Source organism: Ochotona princeps, chromosome 11 (assembly GCF_030435755.1).
Source record: "Ochotona princeps isolate mOchPri1 chromosome 11, mOchPri1.hap1, whole genome shotgun sequence".
Taxonomy (NCBI): Eukaryota; Metazoa; Chordata; class Mammalia; order Lagomorpha; family Ochotonidae; genus Ochotona; species Ochotona princeps.
In genome coordinates, this window is record NC_080842.1 from 13151247 (window position 1) to 13174280 (window position 23034).

Consider the following 23034-nt stretch of genomic DNA (forward strand, 5'->3'; position numbering starts at 1 on the left):
GACTAGTCAGTTTCCCACAGAATAATTTCTCAACTGTTCTGATCCTTTTGCATTTTGCTTGTTTTGTGTTTTGTTTTTGTAGATAGAAATCTACAATTTATCAGGTGTAGGAAAAAATACCCTTAATCTCTGCTTCACTGATCATGACTTTTTTATTTAATTTGAGCTTTTAAAAAACACAAAGGATAAAATTCACATTCTTAACTCTTTCTAAGTACCAGTAATGTCAAGTATTCGGTAGGGTTAAATATTCACCTTGCTGTAGAAACCACATCAGAACTTCTTTGTCTTGGAAAGCTGAACCTGTACCAATTGAACAAGTCATTTCCCCATCCTGTAGCCCTTGGCAAATACTTTCTTACTTTCTTCTCAGTCTTTTCTTTAAGAAGCAAAATATTTTCTTAACCCTTTTTCTATCAATAATAAGTTTATAGCCATATCCCTTTATCTGCATTGCAATTCTCATGAGCAAACAGATTTACAATTATGAACAAGTTGTGTTTATAATAAAATAGGAGATCCTTATGATGTTTGGGTAACTGTAACTGAAGATTATGTTAGCCTGGAAGCTTTTGTGCTGATTAAAAGGGAAGCTAAGCCTATATTCCTCTTACGATCCAGGGGATTTTAGAGGGACTCTTTGTATGGCTGGTTTGTTGGTTGGTTGGTTTGTTGAAGATTTGAGCAGAGGTTACTGGGGCAATTAGACTTAACTCCTAGATTTTTTATGGCTTTCTCCTAAGTTCATTCCAGAATTGTTTCCCCATGACACATAACCTAGGTAGTAAATTGGAAATTTTCCTGGAATTTGATAGTGTGAGTGTTCCTTTTTTTTATGATTTCTTTTTTTATTATTATATTTTTGACAATTTTTACATAGTTAACTACGGTAAAAAGGTCAAGGGCTATAAGGAAGTGGGTAAGACCATTATTTCCATAGTGTTTCCTTCATGTATCTGAGGTAAAGGGGGATATTTAGGGAGAAGCCCCACCCAGTTTCCCACCCACCCCAAGTTCCAGATGCATGCTCTGAGATACTTGCTCAAGTGGTTTTGATAGTTCACCAGTTATGAATCGCTGCCAATCTCGCCACTCCAAGCACAATGAGGTCATTGAAGAATCCAATGATTGACATAGTCCATGATAGAGTCTCCATTTGCCCAGTATTTCGCTGCCAACATATAGCTGAGGTGGTTGATTGACTTGTTCTTTCTTCTGTCTTTTCTTGGAGTGTGAGTGTTCCTTAAATGATTTTAAAACCTTTGATCATTTGAGTTGAAACCATTCAGTCAGTCTTAAACAGCTTTATAGAAAACATAATTTGAGAGGAAATGTGTGTAAAATTAAAATGGATTTTTCTGCAAGCGAACTGTTTTCAAAATCTGGCAGTAAGGAAAAAAAAAAACTGAACCCATGAACACATTTTAAAAACTTAATCTTCCTACTTTTTTAAGTCCTGATTTTAAATCTTCGAATGAAATCCATAAAGATTGAAATCTTGCACCATAGACATCTAAATAAGGAAAAATACTGTGGAGTGGGCACAGTCTTAGTAATCTTGCCATGGAGATGTCCCCTTTCTTAACCTAATTTTGTAGCAGATTCTGGCATGGTCTGCTACTGCATATTGGTTATTGGCTATTCAGAGAAAATTCTTTCAAATTGAATCTCATTGTTTCTTTGTTATGTATCATAAAATTAGAAATTTCTTAGGTGATTAAAAAGTTTCTTTGCATTATAAAGATTTAGTGAAGGGATTGTAATAAGCCTGGTTCAGGAGCATATTAAGCAATTACTGTTCTATTTTGTATAGTGTTTGTTGTTGTTTGTTTTAGTTATCAGTGCCCCCCTCACTATTTAAGCTGTTTCTTCACTTGTTCTTTGTTATCACATGTGAATCACAGACATTCACCAGTGTCATGTACTTCCCAGGGCACATGCTGCCTATTCAAGAACATGCGTGCCCTCTGTGGTCTCTGGCATAAACCAGGCAATAGTCTTTAACCAGGACAAAATTGTGTCTAATAATGTGACCCCGAGCCTGAGAATTCCCCAAGTTCTGAACCACTATTTCCTTGTTGTTTGCCTACTTCATCAAGTGAAGCATTGGCTTTACTAAGAAGAATGCTTATCTAATTAACAGTTTCTGAAATTAGTTTGCATTGCTGTCCCTCAAGTGTTATTAAGATGTCTCAGATTTAAAGCAGCTTTGGGGTGATTAGGTGACAATTTGGTTCATACTATCTTTAAAAGACCCAGGCATCTCACTGATTACCATGTCATGCTGTCGTTCAAGGAGCACCTTCTATGAAGCTGATTGGCCCTTGAATTGAGACATACCATGTAAAATCTAGAGTTCATTTGATGGAAATGTTTTTCTGTCTTATGTGGGGAAGAAAATTTATCTTGAGCAAACACAGAATTGATTCTCAAGCTAGCATTTTAGTAATTCTAATGTGGCAAGTTAGTAAACATATTAACAAATGACTGAAATGAGCATGAACGCTTAAATCACTCTTGCTTTGCTTATGCTGATGTTAATAAAACCAAGAAAATTTAGCTGTGTATGATTTGAACTGTTATTTCAGGCACTCATGGAATTTAGGAAGCCTTGGCAGTCTTATCCTTGACCTCCTGGTATACGGCGGTGCCGTGTAATCACAAGGTTACCTAGATGGGCCTGGGACAAGACGCTGAACCTGTGTGGACCCTGGCTTCCTTATCCTTAAAATGAGGGGACTGAGTCAGACCAGGTGACCTCTGAGATACTCAGGATTCCATGGGGTTAGTGAGACTTCTGTTCAAAGTTCACTGGGACTTGCCTGCCTGTCCTGTCCTCATCTTTCTCCAGCCGTTTCATCGGACAGTCATTGGTCATCTTTGCACCCCTTGTGTCTAGTTATGACTGCTATTCAGTGGCCCAGCACACTGTTTCTCCATCTCATTCACCCAGTCTCTCCTTTTACCTTCCATTCCCCTGTTGGTGGAGGCCCCGGTTTGTTGGAGGAAAATGAAGTTCAAGGACAATGCAGAGGCCAGCATTTGACCTAGCCATTAGGATGCCAGAGCCCCACTTCACAGTGCTGGCATTCAACTCCTGGCTCCTAACTCCTGACTCTAGCCTGCTAATGTGAACTGTGTGAAGCAGCATTGATGACTCAAGTATTTGGGCACCTGACATCCACATAGGAGATTCAGATTAAACTCCTGGCTCCAGGGTTTTGCCTAGCTCAGGCCCAGCCCCAGCCACTGCAGCCATCGGAGAGTGAATTCGTAAATTGAAAATCTCTTTCGTATATGAATATGTGAATTATCTTAGAACTGACACAAAAAGTAGTCGACTGTGATATGTATACACACACACACGCAGTAAATGTTAACTTTGGCCCTGTACACAGAAACTTTCTCATAGGGCAATTCCTTCTTAACCTGAAGACCAGAGACTGTTTCTTCCTCCTCTATATTCCCCCTCTATGCTTAGCACTATGCTCAATACTTAAGCTGCCTGCCTTCACTTAATTATCACTATTCCTCAGTCTGTTTTGCCTTTAATTGCTTTGGAATCAGACAATGATTAACAGACAAATCTAAATGAAACAAAAGGGGGTGAGGTGATAATGTAGAAAACATAATAAATGCTATGTCGATTTTCAAAAATGATTTACACATTAAGATGCAGTGTAACATGGAATCTTTTGTTTCCTGCACAACCTAAATTTTACTTCAGGAACATTCTTTGCCTGACTTAATAGGTAAATGGTGCTGTTCCAGTCATTCAGTGGACTCTAGTGGTTACTTGGTGTTAGGTCCTGTGCTGGGAACAAAGGATACAATAATCCACAAGACACAAATATCTCACTACCATTAACTTTAAACATGGCGTGTCCAAGATTATTCTAGTAACTTTTGGTACCTAATCAAACTCAAGGGTTTTTTTTATCCAGTAGTTTATTTCATTGATTATCAGCATGTGCCACGCAGCATGTTGCTATGTATGAGAAGTGTGTTTGAAATTACTAGAAATTGATAAAGCTGTTTTCCTTTTAGCAATGTTAAATCTGATTAACTATTTACATTCTAGCATGGTGCTAAAAATCTATTTTTAGTAGTTAGAGACCTACAGTAATACTATTTTAAACAATAATTATGTCTTCCTCATTCCATATCCCTGCTTGATCTGCTGGGATGACACTGACAATTCTGTTTTATTTCATGTAACCTCTGTGTTCGAGTGGCAGTCACTCCAGGAACCTGGGCTGGAGACGGCTGTAAGGCACCCACCAAGGCTCTTCATGAAAGATGCTGGGATTCCGAATGGGGACAGGAGGCTGAGCTAGAGGGTGGGTGAAGAAAGCCAAGGGGTGGGAACATGGTTGCCATGGCTGACTCTCCAAGCCCTCGGCTTTTGTATTCGTTCTCACTTGATTTTATTGCACCCTCATTACATGGATGTGAGAGTACTTCAAAAGTCTTATGGAAAAATGGATTTAAAAGATGAGACTATTTGGATGTAGAAAACCTTTTGAAACCCATGCCTAGTTTTTCATAAAATGCATTTCCATAACTTCCTTGAAGACCCTTCATATATGTTCACAAATCCCTTTTGTCTTCATGTGTTTGGGATTTACAAAACTCCAGCAAGGTTCCCAGCTGTGAGGAGCATCCCAGCAATGCCTCGGCACATGAAGTAAGCTTCAGTCTACTTAGCTGTGTTAGGTCAGCAGCAGTTGTGTTCATTTTCACAGCAGGCAACATTACAATGAAGACACCTAATACATTCAGTCACTCATGAATACTAAAGATTCATTTGTCCTCAGTTTTTCTCATAACTGGTCGTTATTATAAAATGCTTACAAATGAAATAGAATTTGGGACATTATAATAGTTTACGTATGACTTGAAATAGTACTGAAGGTTCTTTCACATATAGTCTTATTTCATCCTGATTAAACTGCTGATTTAGATGAGCTTAGTTCAATGTCACTATCCCCACTTAACAGCTGAGGCTGCAGCAGGTGAAGTGATTTTCTGTTATCACTTGGCTAACTAATGAAATGTCAGGGTATTAACAAGCCTGCTGCTTATGTACGCATTTGCAATAGCGTTACAGAAGGTTAAATGATTAAACTTGAAATCAAAATTAAACATTTTATGAGCTAATTTAAGTCAAAGAGATTTTTGAAATGCACTCTGGGTTTTTGTTTTCATGACATCCTTAGACTCAGTTTACTCCCCAGTGGGAAGCATTGCATCACAACTCATTGGTGTGCATGTGTGTGTACTTGCAGCTCGCCTGGATTCTGACCCTTTGTCAGCCCCTGCCTGGAGTCTGAGTTTTTTACCCCACTGTGCTTTATTTAGTCTGTTTGCCTAAGCTTCCCACCTTAGAACTCGATCTCCTCTCCTGCTGTTACAAGTCTTGTCGTGACACCTGCAATGCAGAGTAGCTCTCAGTGAATATTTTTTCAAGAATTTAAAAAAGTAAAACCTGGGTCTTCTTCTCCAGAACCCCCACCCCCACAACTGCTGCAGCAGGAGGTACCTGACTTTAATAAATCTAGCTTTGCTTACAAAGAAAGGAGAACCACTTTGTTTGCTTGGTGATTTTAGTTGATTAAAAAAATGAACCACTGAATCCTTCCCCTAAACCCTTGAATGCAATGAATGATTAAAGCAAAGCAGAAATAGGCTTTACAAACACCTGCATGAAAGAAATGTCACACATCAGCTCGAGAACCCCAAATTTTGTTTCCATCATCATACACTGGTTACAAATATTAATAATGAGACCTGAGATCAGTACAGTGTTCTCATTCATGTATATAATAGTCTAATCATGCTCGATATGGTGCATTTATTAAAGCAGAAAATCAAAATAATACATAGTAGGAATACTTCCGTTACAATATGATTAAATCATTATGATTAAAGCTCTGTTAGCTAGGAGATTCTATTAAATAAATTACCTTTTCCCCTGGCATTCTCAGTTAACTCTGTAGCATCACTGAGGAATTAACAGACTAGAATTTAAATTTTTACAAGCAGATTGACTTACTCTGTCCTGAAATTTACAAAGTTATTCTTTTTTGTTTTTAAAGATTTATTCATTTTATTACAGCCAGATATACACAGAGGAGGAGAAACAGAGAGGAAGATCTTCCATCCGATGATTCACTCCCCAAGTGAGCCGCAACGGGCCGATGCGCGCCAATCCGATGCCGGGAACCTGGAACCTCTTCCGGGTCTCCCACGCAGGTGCAGGGTCCCAATGCATTGGGCCATCCTGGACTGCTTTCCCAGGCCACAAGCAGGGAGCTGGATGGGAAGTGGAGCTGCCGGGATTAGAACCGGCGCCCATATGGGATCCCAGGGCTTTCAAGGCGAGGACTTTAGCCGCTAGGCCATGCCGCCGGGCCCACAAAGTTATTCTTAAAAAAATATTTTTTTAGATTTTTTTATTTGAAAGGCGAGGGTCAGGGAGAAAGATCTCTTCCACCTGCTGGTTCACTCCCCAAATGCCTCAGACAAGTCCCTATAAGAGTAATTTCAGCTGTGTTTTCAGGTATTCAGCCCCACCAGCATTACAAGCCATTTCAGTGGCCTATCACAACCTAAATTAGACTTTCGAGTCAGCAAGTTTGGGTTTAAGTTCAAATTCCATCAACTATATAGGATTGTGGGAATTTATTCATTCAGCATTCCATTATACAAATCAGTTACGTTTTATTTATTAGGCAGTCTTCTAGGTCCAGAGGATTGTACCCTTAACAAAATGTAATTTCCTTGCTCCCTTAGAGCAAGATTCTCAGTGTCTTAGAATAAATTAACAAAATGTGTCATAAAATAAGCATTTGATAAACATCAATTAGCATCATGAATTCTTCCCAACACACACAAGTGAACGGATGGGTACCCAGCAAGTCATAACAAAGCTATGCCTGATAAGAGGAGCCTCCTGTTACCACAGACTCCCAGAGAAAGCAGTAATGAGGGGGCTGAGCTAGTTATAACACCTTGGGCAATTTTCAGTCGACTTATAAAAATGTACAGCTAAATAAGCAAATTGTCCATGTGCAGGAAACAAAAGGCACTAACTATAGTAGAAAAACGACGATGAGTTAGAGTCTATCAAAGTGAAAACTTCGTATGTATCCAGAGACATTGTTAAACAAATGAAAACCAAAAAATAAGGAAAGCATGGTTTTATTCCTAGAGGAAATAAAAACTGCTTTTTTTGTTTGTTTTTATTTGTTTTAAGTGGTTGGATTGCCCAGAACTAAAAAGATTACGTATACCTGTTTACTATTATATAGGTATAGATGTCCATAGTTATTTGACTACCTAAGATTCCTTGCCTAAATCTGTCATCAACTTTGACTTTTTATTACTGACTTATAGAAGCGTTTGGGAGTAAAATAACATTCTCATTTTATAACAAACAGGAAAAGATGATTTATGGCTCACTCAAAATAATGTAGTCATTTCAGGTCCTGGACTGCACCTTTTAAAGCAGTTCTTCCACTACCCCCATGTCTACTTCTCTACTGCTTTGTTTCCATGGGAGGAGCAGACATTTGTCCTAGCAGTTAAATTCCCACATCCCACTGCTGAGTGCCCCAATACTGGTCCCAGCTCACAGACTGGGAGGCAGAGATGATGGCTTAAGTAGTTGGGTCCCAGACACTCATCGGGAGACTGCCCTGGGTAGCTCCTGGCTTCAGTCCAACCCAATCCAGGTCATTGTAGGTAGTTTGGGTGTGACTCAGCAGTTGGGATCCATCTCTGTCTCAATGTCTGTTTTTCTCTGTGTGTCTCTGTCTCTGTCAAATTACTATTATTTTTTGAATCAGTGGGACATTATGGGCTTCATTCAAAATATTTTTGCTTACATCCTTTGGCTGTAAGAGTTTCCTCTTTTGTTTGTTTTAAAGTTGGAAGTATTATTATTTGATTATGTTTGCGGGTCATTTTTGGCTCAGAAAAAAAAATAGCTTTTGCAAGTTGAGTACACTTTTGCCCTTGGTTTCAGGAGAATAAAGAGCCGTTAGAACCAAGGTCAACCTCTGCCACAAATAGGCTCATTCAGACCACGCCCTTCATGTTGCATCCAGTCTCTTTCATAGAACTCTATGTTCTCTGTCTTCTAGTGCCTGGAACTCTGTTTGCATTGAGTACTGGTGAACTGTTAAACCTCTCATTCTCAAAAGTGTTTACATGAAACATACAACTCTCCACTCTGTTGTTTGCATAAGATTTTGTTTCTTACTGTAAGGAGGCAAAATGTGCTTTTAGTATCATTAGTTGCATTTTAAAAGAGAAATGTATAACTAATTATCAAGTTGTCATTTTATAATAGTTGTTTATTTGATTTTTGTGCTAGCATAGCAACAGCAGTGATAATGTGAGGCTTATGAGTTTCAGAGCATTTTTTAACTGACAAATTATGTACCTCTGCTTTTGCTTTTCACTAATACTGAATTTGTAAGATGAATTAAAGTGCCACTATGTGGCATTTTTTTTAAATGGCAGTTTGAGGGGAAAATGAAGACATTCATTTAGTTATTCTACCACTACTTACTAGATTTAATTCCTTTGATGCACCAAGCCTTATGCTAGAATTTGTGCATTTTATTTTTATTTTCTAATCTCAAATGGAGATGATCATAGGTAGTAAAATTACTTTTATTATTAATTCTATTAAGAGGAAAAGAGAGAGTGAGTTCCATTCACTGGTTCAAGCTCCAAATACCTCCACCAGCAGGACTAGACTGGGCCATAGCTGGGAACTGGGAAATCAGAAGTCAGTGCAGGTGTTCCACATGAGTGATAGGAGCCCAACTAAATGAGCCCTCACCACTGCCTCCCAGGGTGTGCATTGGCAAGAAGTGGTCAGGAGCCAGAGCTGGGTGTTGACACTCTGATGTGGGAGGCAGGCATTCCAACCAGAGTCTTACAGGCCTCTTGACCACTAGACCAAACACTTGGCTCAAATTACATATTACATGTGGTTGTGTAGTATGAGGATTTGGAGCAGCCTAAGTCTTTGGATGGGTTTGAATGGCATAATAGTAAGAACTAAATTGGAGAAACAGTTGCCTCTGATGGTAGTTTCAATTATGTAGAGAAATGCTTGGCAGTACTGCAGAATAATTTCTGTTCAAAATATTACCATTTTCTTCCGATATCCGGTAGAATTTTCCGACATATTTTTAGAAATTGTCAGATAGTGTAATAAGGTTATTTCTGTGGGAAACAAGAAATTATTGGATATTGGACTTTGAATGTAACCTCATTAAATCTGATGCACACACAGAGCCTTAGATTTGAAATGGTGAGGTAATGATTATAAATCAGGCCCCAATGGCTGACATTCAAAATTGCATTACTTTGTGACAGACCATATTTTGCATTTGATTATGTACCACAGAGCATATGGAAAAACCAATCCCTTTCCACCTGAATGTTTAATGTTAGTGTTACACAACCCTCTGCCAGTGGTCCCTGTTAGAAAGTCCACACTCCCAGTGGGTGTTGAGTCACGGATTCCACTCTAGGATACATCCTTTCTATGGGACAATATGAAGGGAGAAGTTTGGAAATACAAAGAGGAAAGCATCAACCAACCTCTAATGCTTCAGCAAGGATTTTTATATTTAGTTGCAAAGCTTGTTTTTATGATTAAGTTCGAATACAACTTATATAGAGTGAAATGCTCCAATCTTTTTTTTTAAAGATTTATTCATTTTATTACAAAGTCAGATATACATAGAGGAGGAGAGACAGAGAGGAAGATCTTCCGAGCGATGATTCACTCCCCAAGTGAGCCGCAACGGGCCGGTGCGCACCGATCCAATGCCGGGAACCAGGAACCTCCTCCAGGTCTCCCATGCGGGTGCAGGGTCCCAAGGCTTTGGGCCATCCTCGACTGCTTTCCCAGTCCACAAGCAGGAAGCTGGATGGGAAGTGGAGCTGCTGGGATCAGAACCGGCGCCCATATGGGATCCCAGGGCCTTCAAGGCGAGGACTTTAGCCGCTAGGCCACGCCGCCGGGCCCGAAATGCTCCAATTTTAATCCACCATTCAGTTTGATGAATATGCAGACATTGAACATTTCTCTCAACTTCCAAAAGCAACATGATCTGATTTTTTTATTAGGGATGGAGTGAGAGATAAAGTTGCCATCTGCTGGTTCACTCCCCATATGCCCACAATGGACAGAGCTTAGCTTTGGATTGGCTGAGCTACGAATGGGCCAGGAACCAGGAACTCAATCCAGGTCTCGCAAATGGGTGCACTAGCAGGAGGCTTGATTTAGAAACTAGAGCCAGGTATTGAACCTAGGTACTCTGATGTGGGATGTGGGAGTCCTTACTAGTGCCTCAACCACTAGGGCAGGTACCAGTCCTCTCCACAGTAATCACAATGGTGATAAAAGTCTATAAACAAAAGAAAAATGTTAATACAGATTAACATTAGAAATATATACATTAATATAAATTAACACGTGTTACTTTCAGTCAACCCAATAGATTTGAGATCATCATCCATGTTCCTTTTTATTTTTTATACTTTTTTTTTGAAACTAGCAAGAAAGCAGATCTTCACTGAGTTTTTTATTGAGTACCAAAATACTAATGAAATCGTGGCAGTAAACTTATAGTAAGAATTCAAGGGCAGAAACTAGCCCCCAATATTAAAAAGCATTACAACTAATCTTCAACAACTCTGGCAGCTCTGTGTTGTATAGGATCAAGAGATAATCTTGGGAAGTTCTATAAATTCTAGAAACAGGTTGTGGGTTGGTACATGAGTCAGCAACTGTAAGGGCTTCAGAACTGTGACTGTTTTTTTAAACAGATTTATTTTTTTCAGAGACAGTAATAAGGAGAAAGGAAGAGATAGAAATCTTCCATCACTGGTTCACTACCCATAGAGTCCCAATGACCAGGCTAGGCCAGGCCAAAGCCAGAAGCTTGTCCAGATCTCTCACATAGGTGCAGGGGTCTAAGCACTCAGGCCATCCTCCGCTGCTTTCCCAGGCCACCAGCAGGGACTGGGTCAGAAGTAGAGCAGCTAGGACCTAAACGTGTGCCCATATGGGATGCCAGTGCCACAGACAACAGCTTCACCCATTACTTCACAATGCCAGTCCCAACTTTTTTTTTTCATTTTATGGTTCCATTTGACTTCAAAAAGTGAATGTGAAAAATAATCCAGGTGAGGAGATACTTCTTAGAGTATTTCTGTTATGAAGACAGGCTGGAAAGAAAACTCACTTGGATCGGTAGTTCCAAAGAAGTGCCATAAATGAAGGTATTAAGAATAGCTACCATACGAGCAACACCTGATTGTATTTTTGTTTTTCCTGAAAGTCCTGTGGTAAACTAAATATTGAAGACTCTTTTTTAATATTCATTTATTCATTAATTACATTGTATTACATGACACAATTTCATAGGTACTGGGATTTCCCCCCCTTCACCCCAAACCCTTCCCCCATGGTGAATTCCTTCACCTTGATGCATAACCACAGCTCAAGTTCTGTTGAGATTCCCTAATTAAAAGCTCACACCATACAGAGTCCAGCAATATTGAAGAATCTTAAGACACATTCTTACTCTCTACTATTGTCTTTTTCGAGAGTATTCTGTTCTTACCAACAGAGTGGCTTGTGAATGTTTATCATCAAGTAAATGAGATAACCTAGCTGTCCTTTGGCCAGTGTGCCCCCACCCTTAACTATCACCACCTTCAAGAATCTGAAGTTAGTTTCTGCAGGAGCCCAGCAATCCCAGAACATTGTCACCTCCCATTACCTCCCAACAGCATCCACACCCAATAGCCAGTTAGCAGCCTTCGTGGAAAATTAGCTTGCCATTTGCAGTGTTCATTCAGCAAAGGAAAGAGCATCCATACAGTAACATACACTGATAACACTTTGATGAGAAAAGGCATCCAAACGAAATAAGAGATTTAGCAGGAGGACTAAGAAAACAGCGGCCCAGATTATTCCAGTCCTTTGCACCCCCGGTCCACCTGTCTTCTCACTTCTTTCACCTTTCTGCCCGTCGAAAAGTGGTTCTTTACCCCAACCCGTACTCCCCTCATACTTATTCTTCTAATTCCCCAGTTACTTTCCCACATTCATATTTCATTCTGATAATTCCAAAAATACTAATGCGATACTTCCCTTTAGCATGACCTACTTTAGTGCAGAATTTCGACCAAGTCTCATTTCTCATTTTTTTAAAGCGCAGTTACATTTGAATTACTGAGAGAACCTCATTGCTGTAATTTAACCCATTAGGAAGGCTGGCAGTGTCGTCATCCCAAGCCTCAAGGATATGTTCTGAGCTCTAGACAGATGACTACTTTTGAGCAGTATAGACATTGAATTTTTTAACAGTTCATCACCATTTTCATTGCAGTGATTAATTTTAATAAGCTGCCAATGATGTTTGTTGCCAGATGGAAAAATAAGCCTGTGGTTCCCACTGGATTATGAGAAGTAGTAATGGAAGGTTACTAACATTTCACATGGATGTAGTGTTAGAAAAGTGAAGAGATCTTCAGCTGTGACGTAAAGCACTACAAATTTCTCAGTGAGTATAACATGGCTTCTGAGGGTTTTTGAAAAGTCCTGGCTTAGCAGAATTTACAGTTGATGGTAGATCATGTTTTTCCTCCTTCCACCTACTCATGGTTCTGCTTTTTAACTTCCAAGTTTCTGAACTGATCAGTCTTTGTTGCTTTTCCATCAAAATATTATAATTAAAAGTGCTATTTTTGGTTAGAGGTTGAAACTTAATGTTAAAGCCATCATTTTCCACTGATATGGTTTTAAAACATAGTCCTCTAATTTTTACAAGAAGTAATCTCCCCTTTTCCTTTCGAGATTGAGAAACATCAGGAATGGTGCTCCATTGGTGAAATGTACCTAGTATTTAAGCCATAAATTCATATAAAAAGAGTGGAAACAAATTCTTCCTAGCTACTAATTTTACTGACAATGTATAGTATTATATTCACATTATATTGATTTAATTTATACAGATGTATTCAGAATTTAAAAGGCTTTGCATGGTATTATTGCCAAAAAAAAAAAAAAAAAGATTATCAGTTTAAAGGAAAACATTTAAAATAGTTGTTTGGGAGTTCCAGAACTATTTTGTTTTTTTATTGTCCTAAAAAGAAAGTTGAATGTTTTAAAGGGTGGAGAGATAGAACCCCTACTTGCTGCTTCATTTCCCCAAGTGCCCACATCAACCAAAGGTGGTCCAGGCCGGCTTGGTCTGGGAGGATAATCCAGATCTCCCAGAAGAACGGCCAGGAGCCAGGCACTTGAGTCATCATGGCTCCCTCCCAGGGTCTGTATTAGCAGAATGCTGGAGTCAGGAGTCAGGTAAATGAACTCAGGTATTCTGATATGGTATGCTAATGTCCTAACCACTAGGCTAAACGTTGCTCTCAGAAAATGGATTTTGAATATGTGCAAGTTCCCATCTATTGGAAGATGAACCAGTGAACATAATACAGAATTTTGGAGCTAAAAGTCTTTTGGCATCACCTCATCTAACCTACTCAGTTTTTACTTAGTTCAATAAAATCACTGCCTTCTCAAGGGTGTTAGCTTTCTTGCCATAATTTTCAAAATCTTAAACAGCAGTCCTGATTCTCTTTGCTGTAAATGTGTAACTGTCTTTGCCTTCCCTTCTGATAGCTTCCATATTCGTGTTAATGGTTGCAGCTGTGAGGATGATTCATTATGCCTACATTAGCTTAAGAAAAGAACAGTTTACTGTGATGAGAAGCACAGCTTTTCATTTAAATGCTTGGCAAAGGTAAAGATGAGTAATTCAGAATTTCAGGAGTTGTAGTACCAGCCAAGCATGTCATTGGTACTCTGGAGAATACATATCAGTATCAGTATCAATGGGCTTTTCCACTGTAGTTCAAGAACGAGTAATGCAACCCCACTATTTAAGAGGAGTAGAGCTTCCTCCCAGTTGTATGGAGAAGTAAAATGTTCAGACAGCCTTTTTTAGGGAGTGAGGGGAAGTGAAATGATATGCAGAGGTTATTTATTTTCTCTGATTTCTCATTCATTAAATCAGTGTGTGTGTGTGTGTGTGTGTGTGTGTGTGTGTGTGTGTGTGTGTGTTTTGCCAAGGCCAGGAGTGAAACATTCAGCTAGGTCTGCCTGGATAATACAGCAGACAACTAAATCTAGTCTTTGGCCCCAAAGAGTATCCCAAATAGATACTCAGCATACAGCACGACCAGACAGCTGCATACAAAGCACAGAGGTCCGTGAGACCTGTACAAGTCACGTGCAGCTTCCCAATTGCCTAAGCAATTTATCAGCTTGGCCTTCCACATCAGGACACAACAAAGGAACCATTAAAACTAATGGTGAGACATTTTGCAAATGGCAGTTATAAAGCTAAAAGGGAGCTAACTTACAGAAGAAAAATTAAACAAGATTAAATAGTATCACCACAGGAATAGTTCTCATAAGTATATTGAGTATTTGTGTCAACACTGTATACTTTCCAGAGAAAAGCTATTTCAGATCAGTAAAAATTGCCCAGCTTCTGCAAATTCAAGAAAATATCTGAATATTGACAAGAGAGGTTGTGGCATCCTACAGTATTTTGAGCATTAGGTGAGCTAAACACAATTAGAATATCACAAAACAGCATGGAGACTTATACAAGGAGTCATCAGTGTTTCCGTTTTTACTTGAAGTATTTCTCGAACAACTTCTAAATGCTGAAATTGTTCAAGACTCTTACTTACCAAGAAGGGATTGTAGTTCCATTCTCAGAAACTAGAAGATTCTGAAGATGAGCCCGCACCACTTTGTGATTAGCCCAGTCATTGCTGGAATCAGGGCAGCTGCTATCAGTCATTCATCATGCTGATCCTTTCTCATTTTACACAGGTTTTTCAGGTTCGCTCATTCTCTCAGAATATTAGGATATCAATTTGTATGGTGTTGTACAACTTTGAAAAATAAGAAGTTAATATAATTGGGAATTTCTTTCAGATGCTCTCATATGGTTGTTTTATACCGAAAATTGAAATTCTCAAATTGTAGAAGGGAAGGAGTCCTTTATGGATAGTCACTTAATGTCCTATGACTAAAAACTAATACTGATTTTAACATTAGTTATCTTATGTTTTTACCAGCATTTTCACCCAGTTAAATGCAGTCTGCCACCACAGTGTTTGGTCTGTGGTATAATAGAACCTGGAGGACCTGTCACTAAGAATTATGACCTTACATACTCTCTACTTAACTGTATGATTTTGGGAGTCATCTCATTTCTTTAATGAGGCATCTCCCTAGTTTGATTCATTACATTCAGAACCAACAAAAATACGAAGATTTATGGCATTTATTTGAAAAGTATTTACTTTTTTACATAGTAAAAAGATCTTCATTTTCCATTATTTTTCTGATTTACCTAACTCAATAATATGGAGAACTTTCAAACACTTGCTTATGATTTTGATTTTTTCTCATGTTATTGGTGCTTTGGTCTCTAATGTCCTTCTATATATTATCTCTATCCATTTTCATTTTCATGTTATGCTTTTTATTTCAAACAAGAGATAAAAGCATGAAAATTAATGACCCATTCATCAGACATTGTTGCTATGCTTCATATAAATGAAATTAAGGCTAGAAATCTCAGTATGTAATACTATCTTTAAAACTTGGTTATTACATATATTGTCACTTCAGTGACTGATGAGAATAAGTAAGTATAATATGTAGTCAAACACGAAAAAGACAGGACAACTAAACCCATATGTTTTTTAAAATGAGCACAGGATTTCTTTCACATTGTGTAGCAGAGTACTACTAAAATTTGCCTAAATAAACTGTCATGTTGTCAAGTCTCATGGAAATGCTTTGGCTATACTTAGATTTACATTTCATAGTGAAAAAGACTCTTAGTATTACCTTTCTAAAAACATATACACTAACCTGATTTTAGAAAGTTATAATTCATCCTGATGATATTTGTGCTTAGTTTGTGAAACTGCACCATGCTAGTATGAAAAAGGTAAAACTATATATGTACTTAGATTGCAAAAAGTAGATTCATGTGCATTTTAGAAAACTATCTGATAATCTATGGCACTTTGGTATAGGAGTGTGCAATTCCAAAGGATTCTGTCATTTTAATTTTTGGAGGGCCCTGGACTTACTCTTATCGGGCTTTAAGTTGAAAAGCAAACACAATTCTGAGACTAGAATTGTTTTTCTTAATGGTAATTTCTGTTTTTCTAGTTATGTGAAATATTTAATTAAAGCTATTCTTTGCAGGGAATTTTAGCTTTCCTCCACCATCCTAATCTCAACACCATTAATTTAAAAGAATATTTTAAATGGTTCCAACGGTCATCAGCAAAAGTATTTTAAATATCAGGGCCAATTGTTTTGCCTGACTGTGGCAATTTTTAGAAAATAATATTCAAGCATTTTAATTAGTCCTTAGTGGCTATGAAAAATTGAACAGTTGATGTCTACATGGCCATAACATCCTAAAATCTGGAGCTGCCCAGGTGACCAGATACGCAGCAATACTCAACACAAATCCACGTTCCCCAAAGAAAAACGATAAGACTTACGAGAGCCAGAGCCTGTAGGACCAAGGCTACCAAATATACATAATTACAGAAATGGGTAACCAGTGTTTTACTGTTACATACCTATGGGTAGAAGAAGCAACATGTTAATAAACACAAATGCTCAACATTTGATGTTGATACCAATACAAAATATGCATAAACTGTTGCAATAAAAGATATTCGTTGTGCCTGTATATAAACAATTTACCTTAGATTTTCTTTGGCCTTTTTCATTTACAACTGCACAGTCATTTTAAAGTAAGACAAGAGAATATAAAAATCTGAATGAAATAATGATCATCTGCCATGAAATTAGATATTCTGCAGAAATGTTTGAGGGCATTGGCTACTGTATATTGAGACATGGAAATAAGATTGTTAACAAGTCATGTGTGAGTTTTATGTACAAATCACAGAATTTAGAAATTATACATCTTCTCTTTCGCCACAAAATGGATTCCAAATAGAAACTTTAAAAGTTTAATCTGCTAGTTATTAAAAAAATTGCCATATAATATGCAGTCAGCTCAAAGACTAAATTAAATACATGCTGTAAAAGAATGCTAGTTAATAACAAACTCCCATATACTGTCATATTTCTGATAATGTTGGGTTTCTTATAAAGCCTTAAAATATTTTAGTGAAAAATTAATTTCCTGGAAAACAAGGCACTTTATTACCTTGAACTATTCATCTGTATAGGATTTATCTAAAAGCTCTTAAATTTTTCGGTATCTTTTCATGAATTTATCCCAGTTATGATTTTTTTAAAGCCACTTATAGTATAATAAGTCAAGCTATTTTAATTTAACAGAAAATTGTGTGTCTTAATATAACCAATAAGGAATGCAGAAATAAAGCTCAAGAGCAAGAAGAGTGTATGTGATAAGGGCAAAACTGTCTTAGTCTCCAGTCATTTGAGGTTTAAAAAAATGTAAAATTTGAAGGCTTTTTTGATTTTGAGAGTTTTTATTTTTAAAACATATTTTCTAATTGTTACTACCTTATCTTGAAATGTTGCCCAAAATATAAGGCATTATAAGTTATTGAGCTAGCCTATTGTAACTCAATTTTGTTTTTCATTTTTTTAAAATGTAATCTTACAGCACGCAGAAATCCATTTTGTTTATTTTTTGCTCAAAGCAGCCATGCCCAATGCATCCTCACATTTAGATCATCAACATGGGTATCCTGCAACGTATGGCTGTTTTCTCTTCAGAAAATTAATTACGCATTTCTAGAGTACATTTAGTTCAGAACAAGAAACATGGAAATTTTTCTTTTTTCAAGAGTTCGACCTCCTCAAGTCAAACATTGACATTTTTAAGGATAGGCTACCTTTTACTAAGAATATTTTTTTCACCAGGAGAATATTTCAAAGTGAACAAACTTTGTTTTTTTGTTTGTTTGGGGGCAGTACACTTTCAAAAAGAAAAAACGCTTGAACACTTAAAAGAACATTTTTCCATCGTTTTACTTCCTTTTAGGTCTTTCTCTGTGGTGACCAATTTTTCTCTCTCTAGTTTTAAATGTTTTACTAAATGTAAATGCAGTTTCAGAGACAGTTAATCCTTACATAGTAGAAAAGAGTCAAGTTTATCAGAGGTCTGTCCTTACCTAGGAGAGACCAAAGACAGAAGTCCACGTCTTTGTTTGATTTGTTTCTTTGTTTTCTTTTTAAAATACGATATATTAACCCAAAGGCGTGTTAATGTCATGGCATGAACAATCTTCAATGTAGATCTACTGAGTATTTTGTGATGCTGAGTAACAGACTTTTCTCAAATCTGTGATGCTAAATATTTTCCTTAGAAAGTTTTGTTGAATGTTAGATTGTTGTTCCAAAAGAGTGTTGGTCCTAGTGGGATTTTTAAGAACTCAGAAAACAAACGCATGTATTACAAGTATAGAAATGGTGAATTGTAAACTTACCTTATAGTACTAATTCTATTTTCAAAAATGTTTCGCTGTTAAATATATACAACATAAAATTGCTGCCGTACTGTAATTGAGTACTTTTTTCCTAAATGACCCTGTTATCACTATTCCAGAATTAGAATTGGGCGGATACATGATCGATTCATGTGTCTGCATAGATGCTTCAAGGTATATTCTTCTCTTGGTGAGTAAAAATATTTCTTCCTTGACATCAATGCATTGAGATCTGAATATACCTGTATCTATCTATTCTTATTGCACCTTTCTTATACAGTATCTTCTCACAGGCCAAAATTGGCCTAAACACAACTAAAAATTGAGGGTTTGTTACATGCTTTCTAACAGAAAGGTTTTCAATGCTATTACTTATGGGTTTGTGCTGTGGAAATAGTGGAACTCCCTTTAAAATTTCATATTTGCTAAATTTAAATTAATATTTTTTCTTTAGCTCACAAATTATCCCAAATCCAGAGAGAATATCAACCCTTTTCACTGTTGTCCAATCAAGCATAAGGAACAGGATACTCCAAAGACAGTTGAGGAATAAAGACTAAATCTCTCATGTTACACTTCAGAATAAAGGCATTCGGTGAAAGAAATGAACTGAAGTTCATCATGAATGCAAGCCCTCTGTACTTGGCATTCCTCCACGGAAGGGAAGACAAGTATCAACAGCATTGGCATCATTTTCAAACTGATCTCCTGTGGTATACCTTCTACCACACTGGAATCCTTCTTGACTCTATCAGGATTTTGTCTTTTTTTTTTTTTTTTTTTTTTATTCATCAAGTCTTTCAGTTTCAAATCACCATTTGTCAAGCATTGAGGGAGAGAGACCTATAGATTTGAAAATACTTTCTTAAGAGATCATGTAACTCTATAACTCTGAATTTTAAAAATTGAGGGGAGGGGAGGAATAATTTCAACCCACTCTCTCTTACAAGAAACATTTTTTAAAATCTGTAACTGCTTTAGTGTTAACAGGGTACAAGGTGTTTTTCGTCCTGTATTGTACTGAAAAGGTTCTCATTGATTGTGATTGTATTGTACTGTATGAAAAGAAATCATAAATTGCCTTGTATTGCTCATCACAGACCATACCACACACCACTTCAGTTCTCATGTTGCTGGTTTTTCGGTGATGCATGTTAACAGTTAGGTCCTAAAATTGTGGTGCTAATTCTTCCATATCCAATGGTGCTTTTGTGGATGCTAACTGCACACATGCTGAACAAGGCTTGAAGTTTAAAACCTTCCTCCCTTCTTCTATTTATATGAAATAAAGTAAAATAACTTGAATTTGTCTCAAAGTATCACTGACAATCTAATAAACTGGTTTATATGTGTAATTAGTTTGGATTCTTGTTTTTTGCTTTTTTTTTTTTTTAGAAATCATCTCTGTTTTACTCGGCCCCAAAAGTTGATCTGGTCAGGATTATTTTGTTATTTCATTTGTGCCACAGATTTTATGGTGTTTTAGGATCTGAAACAAATTGGTGTGATTTCTAAAATCATGTTTAGGACTTTAAAAAGCTAGAACTATAAGACATGGAAATGAGCTCATTGACAAGAACAGCAGCAACAACAAAAACCAATGTGCCAATATGATGTCTTTATCCTTTTTAGTACTTGCATTGAAAACACCTGTGCTTGTAAAACCATTATCTCAACTCAGATCACATTGAAAGGGCCATTTCTACCCAGGCTGACACAAGGATACTTCCCAAAGTGCAGTTACAGGAGAAATGTCTTTTGATGCAGACAATCTGAAATCCATGCATAGTTTTTTCATGTTACAACTTTCCTAGTACGTTTTAAGGATCCTTCATATGCAGGGTAAAAGTGTAATCCTTTATATGGGAAAACAAGGACCCAAAAAACTCAAACTGGAATTTTCCTGACGATACAAAGGTCAGATGCCAGAATGCCAGAGCAGAAAATCTCCCGGCAATGATTGCTTAGATTCTTCCCCTTAGCGACTGTACTGAGAATCACATCAGTCAGACCAGTGAACTCTTCATAGCTTCACCTAGGCAGAGGGATGTTTCTGCTGAGAGAGTGATGAATTCAGTGTTAAGGCAACAAATTTGCATCCCAACCTTGTTATTCTGCCTAACCCATGAGTAACATTACGTTTTTTTAAGAGAGGAAAAGTCAAAACAAATGGATTAAAAACTCCTGAGCTGCAATCATTGATCTTAAACAGAAGATGACCAAACCCATCGACCTAATCCAGTGGGTCTGATGACTGAAATGACATTCACATTCTTGTTATGCAGAGTTTCAAGCACATTCATTTTGCCTCAGATTGTGTCTGGCTCCTTATATCGGGAAATGGAAGTTTAGAGAATAAAATGCCTGTGTGAACACTAGGCCTGTCGCTCTGCATTTTGAACAAATGCAGTATTTACCAAACCACAAACCTCTCCCCAAAGATACACCTACCCATCATGTAATTTTGTAACTCCTTTTACAGCATTCTATTTCATGAAAATGGGTGAATAACAAATGTGCTAGAAAGTAATTCTACAATTTCTTTAGTAAAAATAAAGAGGTAAATGTATGAGTTTTTGGTTTTCTTGATTTGTTTATTTTTACTTGAGAGGCAGAGAAATAGAGAGAGAAAGGCAAAGTTCCCATCAACTGGTCCAGGTTTCCCATCTGTGGGGCAGGGACCTAATTACTTGAGCTGTCACCTTCTGTCTCCTTAGCAGGAAGCTGGAATCAGGATAAAAACTAGGATTCCAGCTCAGACTTTCTAATGTGAAATGCAAGCAACCCAACTGGCCTGTTAGCCACTGGACCAACGGTCCACCCCATCAATGTTCTAAATGAGTACATTTTCAAGTCCCGGCTGCTCCATTTCCTATCTACCTTATTGATAACACACAGGAGATGATAAACATACTGCTTGGGCCCTGACCAACCATTTGGGAGACTTAGACAAATACCTGGCTCCTGGCTTCAGCCTGGTCCAATCAACAAACACATCTTTTTAAAAAAAATTATTCTTGTGGATCTATAGTGCTTGTTACTTGAAAAAAAATTATAATTTTATGAAAGGAGAGAATAGATGAGTTCATTTGCAGAAAATAGTTTTAATCTTCATGACAAGATCTCTTAATTTTACCACTAATTTCAGTCAGATTTCTGTATTATTGTTCACTATCATGTTTTTCCCCTAAAAAATTTCCAAATTTTTATCAGCTTTTTTTACTATTAAATTCATTTACAAAAATCAGCCTTATAAAATGATTGCAGTTTGTCAGTTTTGTAAAACTTCTGTAGTCTTTCTCTCTTTAAGTGAAATTGTGATTTAAATTTTGGGAAGTTAATATGTGTCTTCAGTTTCTTCATTATTTTGGTAAGCTCTTTGTTCTGTTCCTAAAACAATGATTTCCTTTAGAGACCTTGTACTCAAGATGTCCTTTCTAAATCCTTGTAAGAAATCATTTTCAAAAAAAGTTCTAGATATTCTCCATTGAGGAAAGACTTTTGAGATTAATTTCATACATTCTTAGTAGCCTAACTTGACTTATCTACCATAGGAACTAATTTTTCCAATTAGGAATTGTTTTGAGTCTGAGAATGGGCAATAATAATCAACCTGGCCTTTTTAGGAAACAAGGAAAGAACCAATTTTTATGTCATTTCAGATTTATCTTCATGGTTCCAATTTTAAAGCTGTTTAAGTAGGTGCCTACTGGGTTCACACCGAGACTAAAGTTACTTTTCTGATGACCTGCTTTATCTTGGGTGAAAGGTGAGTAGGGATGCTGAAAAGACTTATTAACTAAAAATTCATACACAAAGGAGGTAGTTCACAGAACAGCATATATCATACAATACAGCAAACTCAGCAACACACATGCTCTCAAATGGAGCTCTTACATTCTGTGACTGGAAGGTTAAGGTTACACTTCTTACAAAGCATGCTTGCTATATATATAACAAAAATGAAGACAAAGGGACTCTAAATGAAAAGGTTGGCCCTGAATTTTGTGTGTTCAGAAGCTCAGTTTTGTTAGTTCATTCTGAGCAAATTCACAAGAGATTCCTTTTAAACAAGGTCACAAAGAGAACATCTTGGGTGCCAGATATCCAGTGAAGAAACCAATTAATTTACAATAACAACAAAAATCAAATGTTGCTCCTAGGGAGCAGGATGGGAAAGAAGCTGTGTGTAAGAAGTGGACTTTGAATTTTGCTTTTGCTATTTTAATTATTAATGATAAGCATATATGATTTTTATAATTTCTAAACAAGCTTTTAAAGAGAGGAAATAAATGCTAAACAGGCTAGAATATTTATATCAACCATCAGTATGTTCTCTTGGCAGTAGGAAAATACACTTAAAACAAAAAAAAATATTTATTTATGTATTTGAAAGAGTTACAGAAAGAGAGAGAGCTATCTTCCAGCCACTGGTTCACTCCATACATGACTGCCACA

The 23034-nt window shown here is 37.2% G+C and overlaps 2 protein-coding genes across 5 annotated transcripts in view; one reads left to right on the top strand and one right to left on the bottom strand.

Annotated features, from left to right (window-relative positions):
• The window catches only part of PURG (purine rich element binding protein G), a 34851-nt gene extending 14920 nt beyond the window's left edge, over positions 1–19931 (top strand). For 2 of the 4 annotated variants that reach the window (XM_058669831.1, XM_058669832.1), the window contains exon 3: positions 19031–19931. In XM_058669831.1, the coding sequence (XP_058525814.1) occupies positions 19031–19129 (99 nt within the window). In that variant the 3' untranslated portion in view covers positions 19130–19931. Of the gene's footprint in view, positions 1–12428; positions 12741–19030 lie in introns of those variants that run through there. The other 2 variants (XM_058669836.1, XM_058669834.1) reach the window with 2 other exon arrangements.
• The window catches only part of WRN (WRN RecQ like helicase), a 207031-nt gene that overhangs the window by 135400 nt on the left and 48597 nt on the right, over positions 1–23034 (bottom strand). The gene's annotated exons all lie outside the window — the stretch shown is intronic.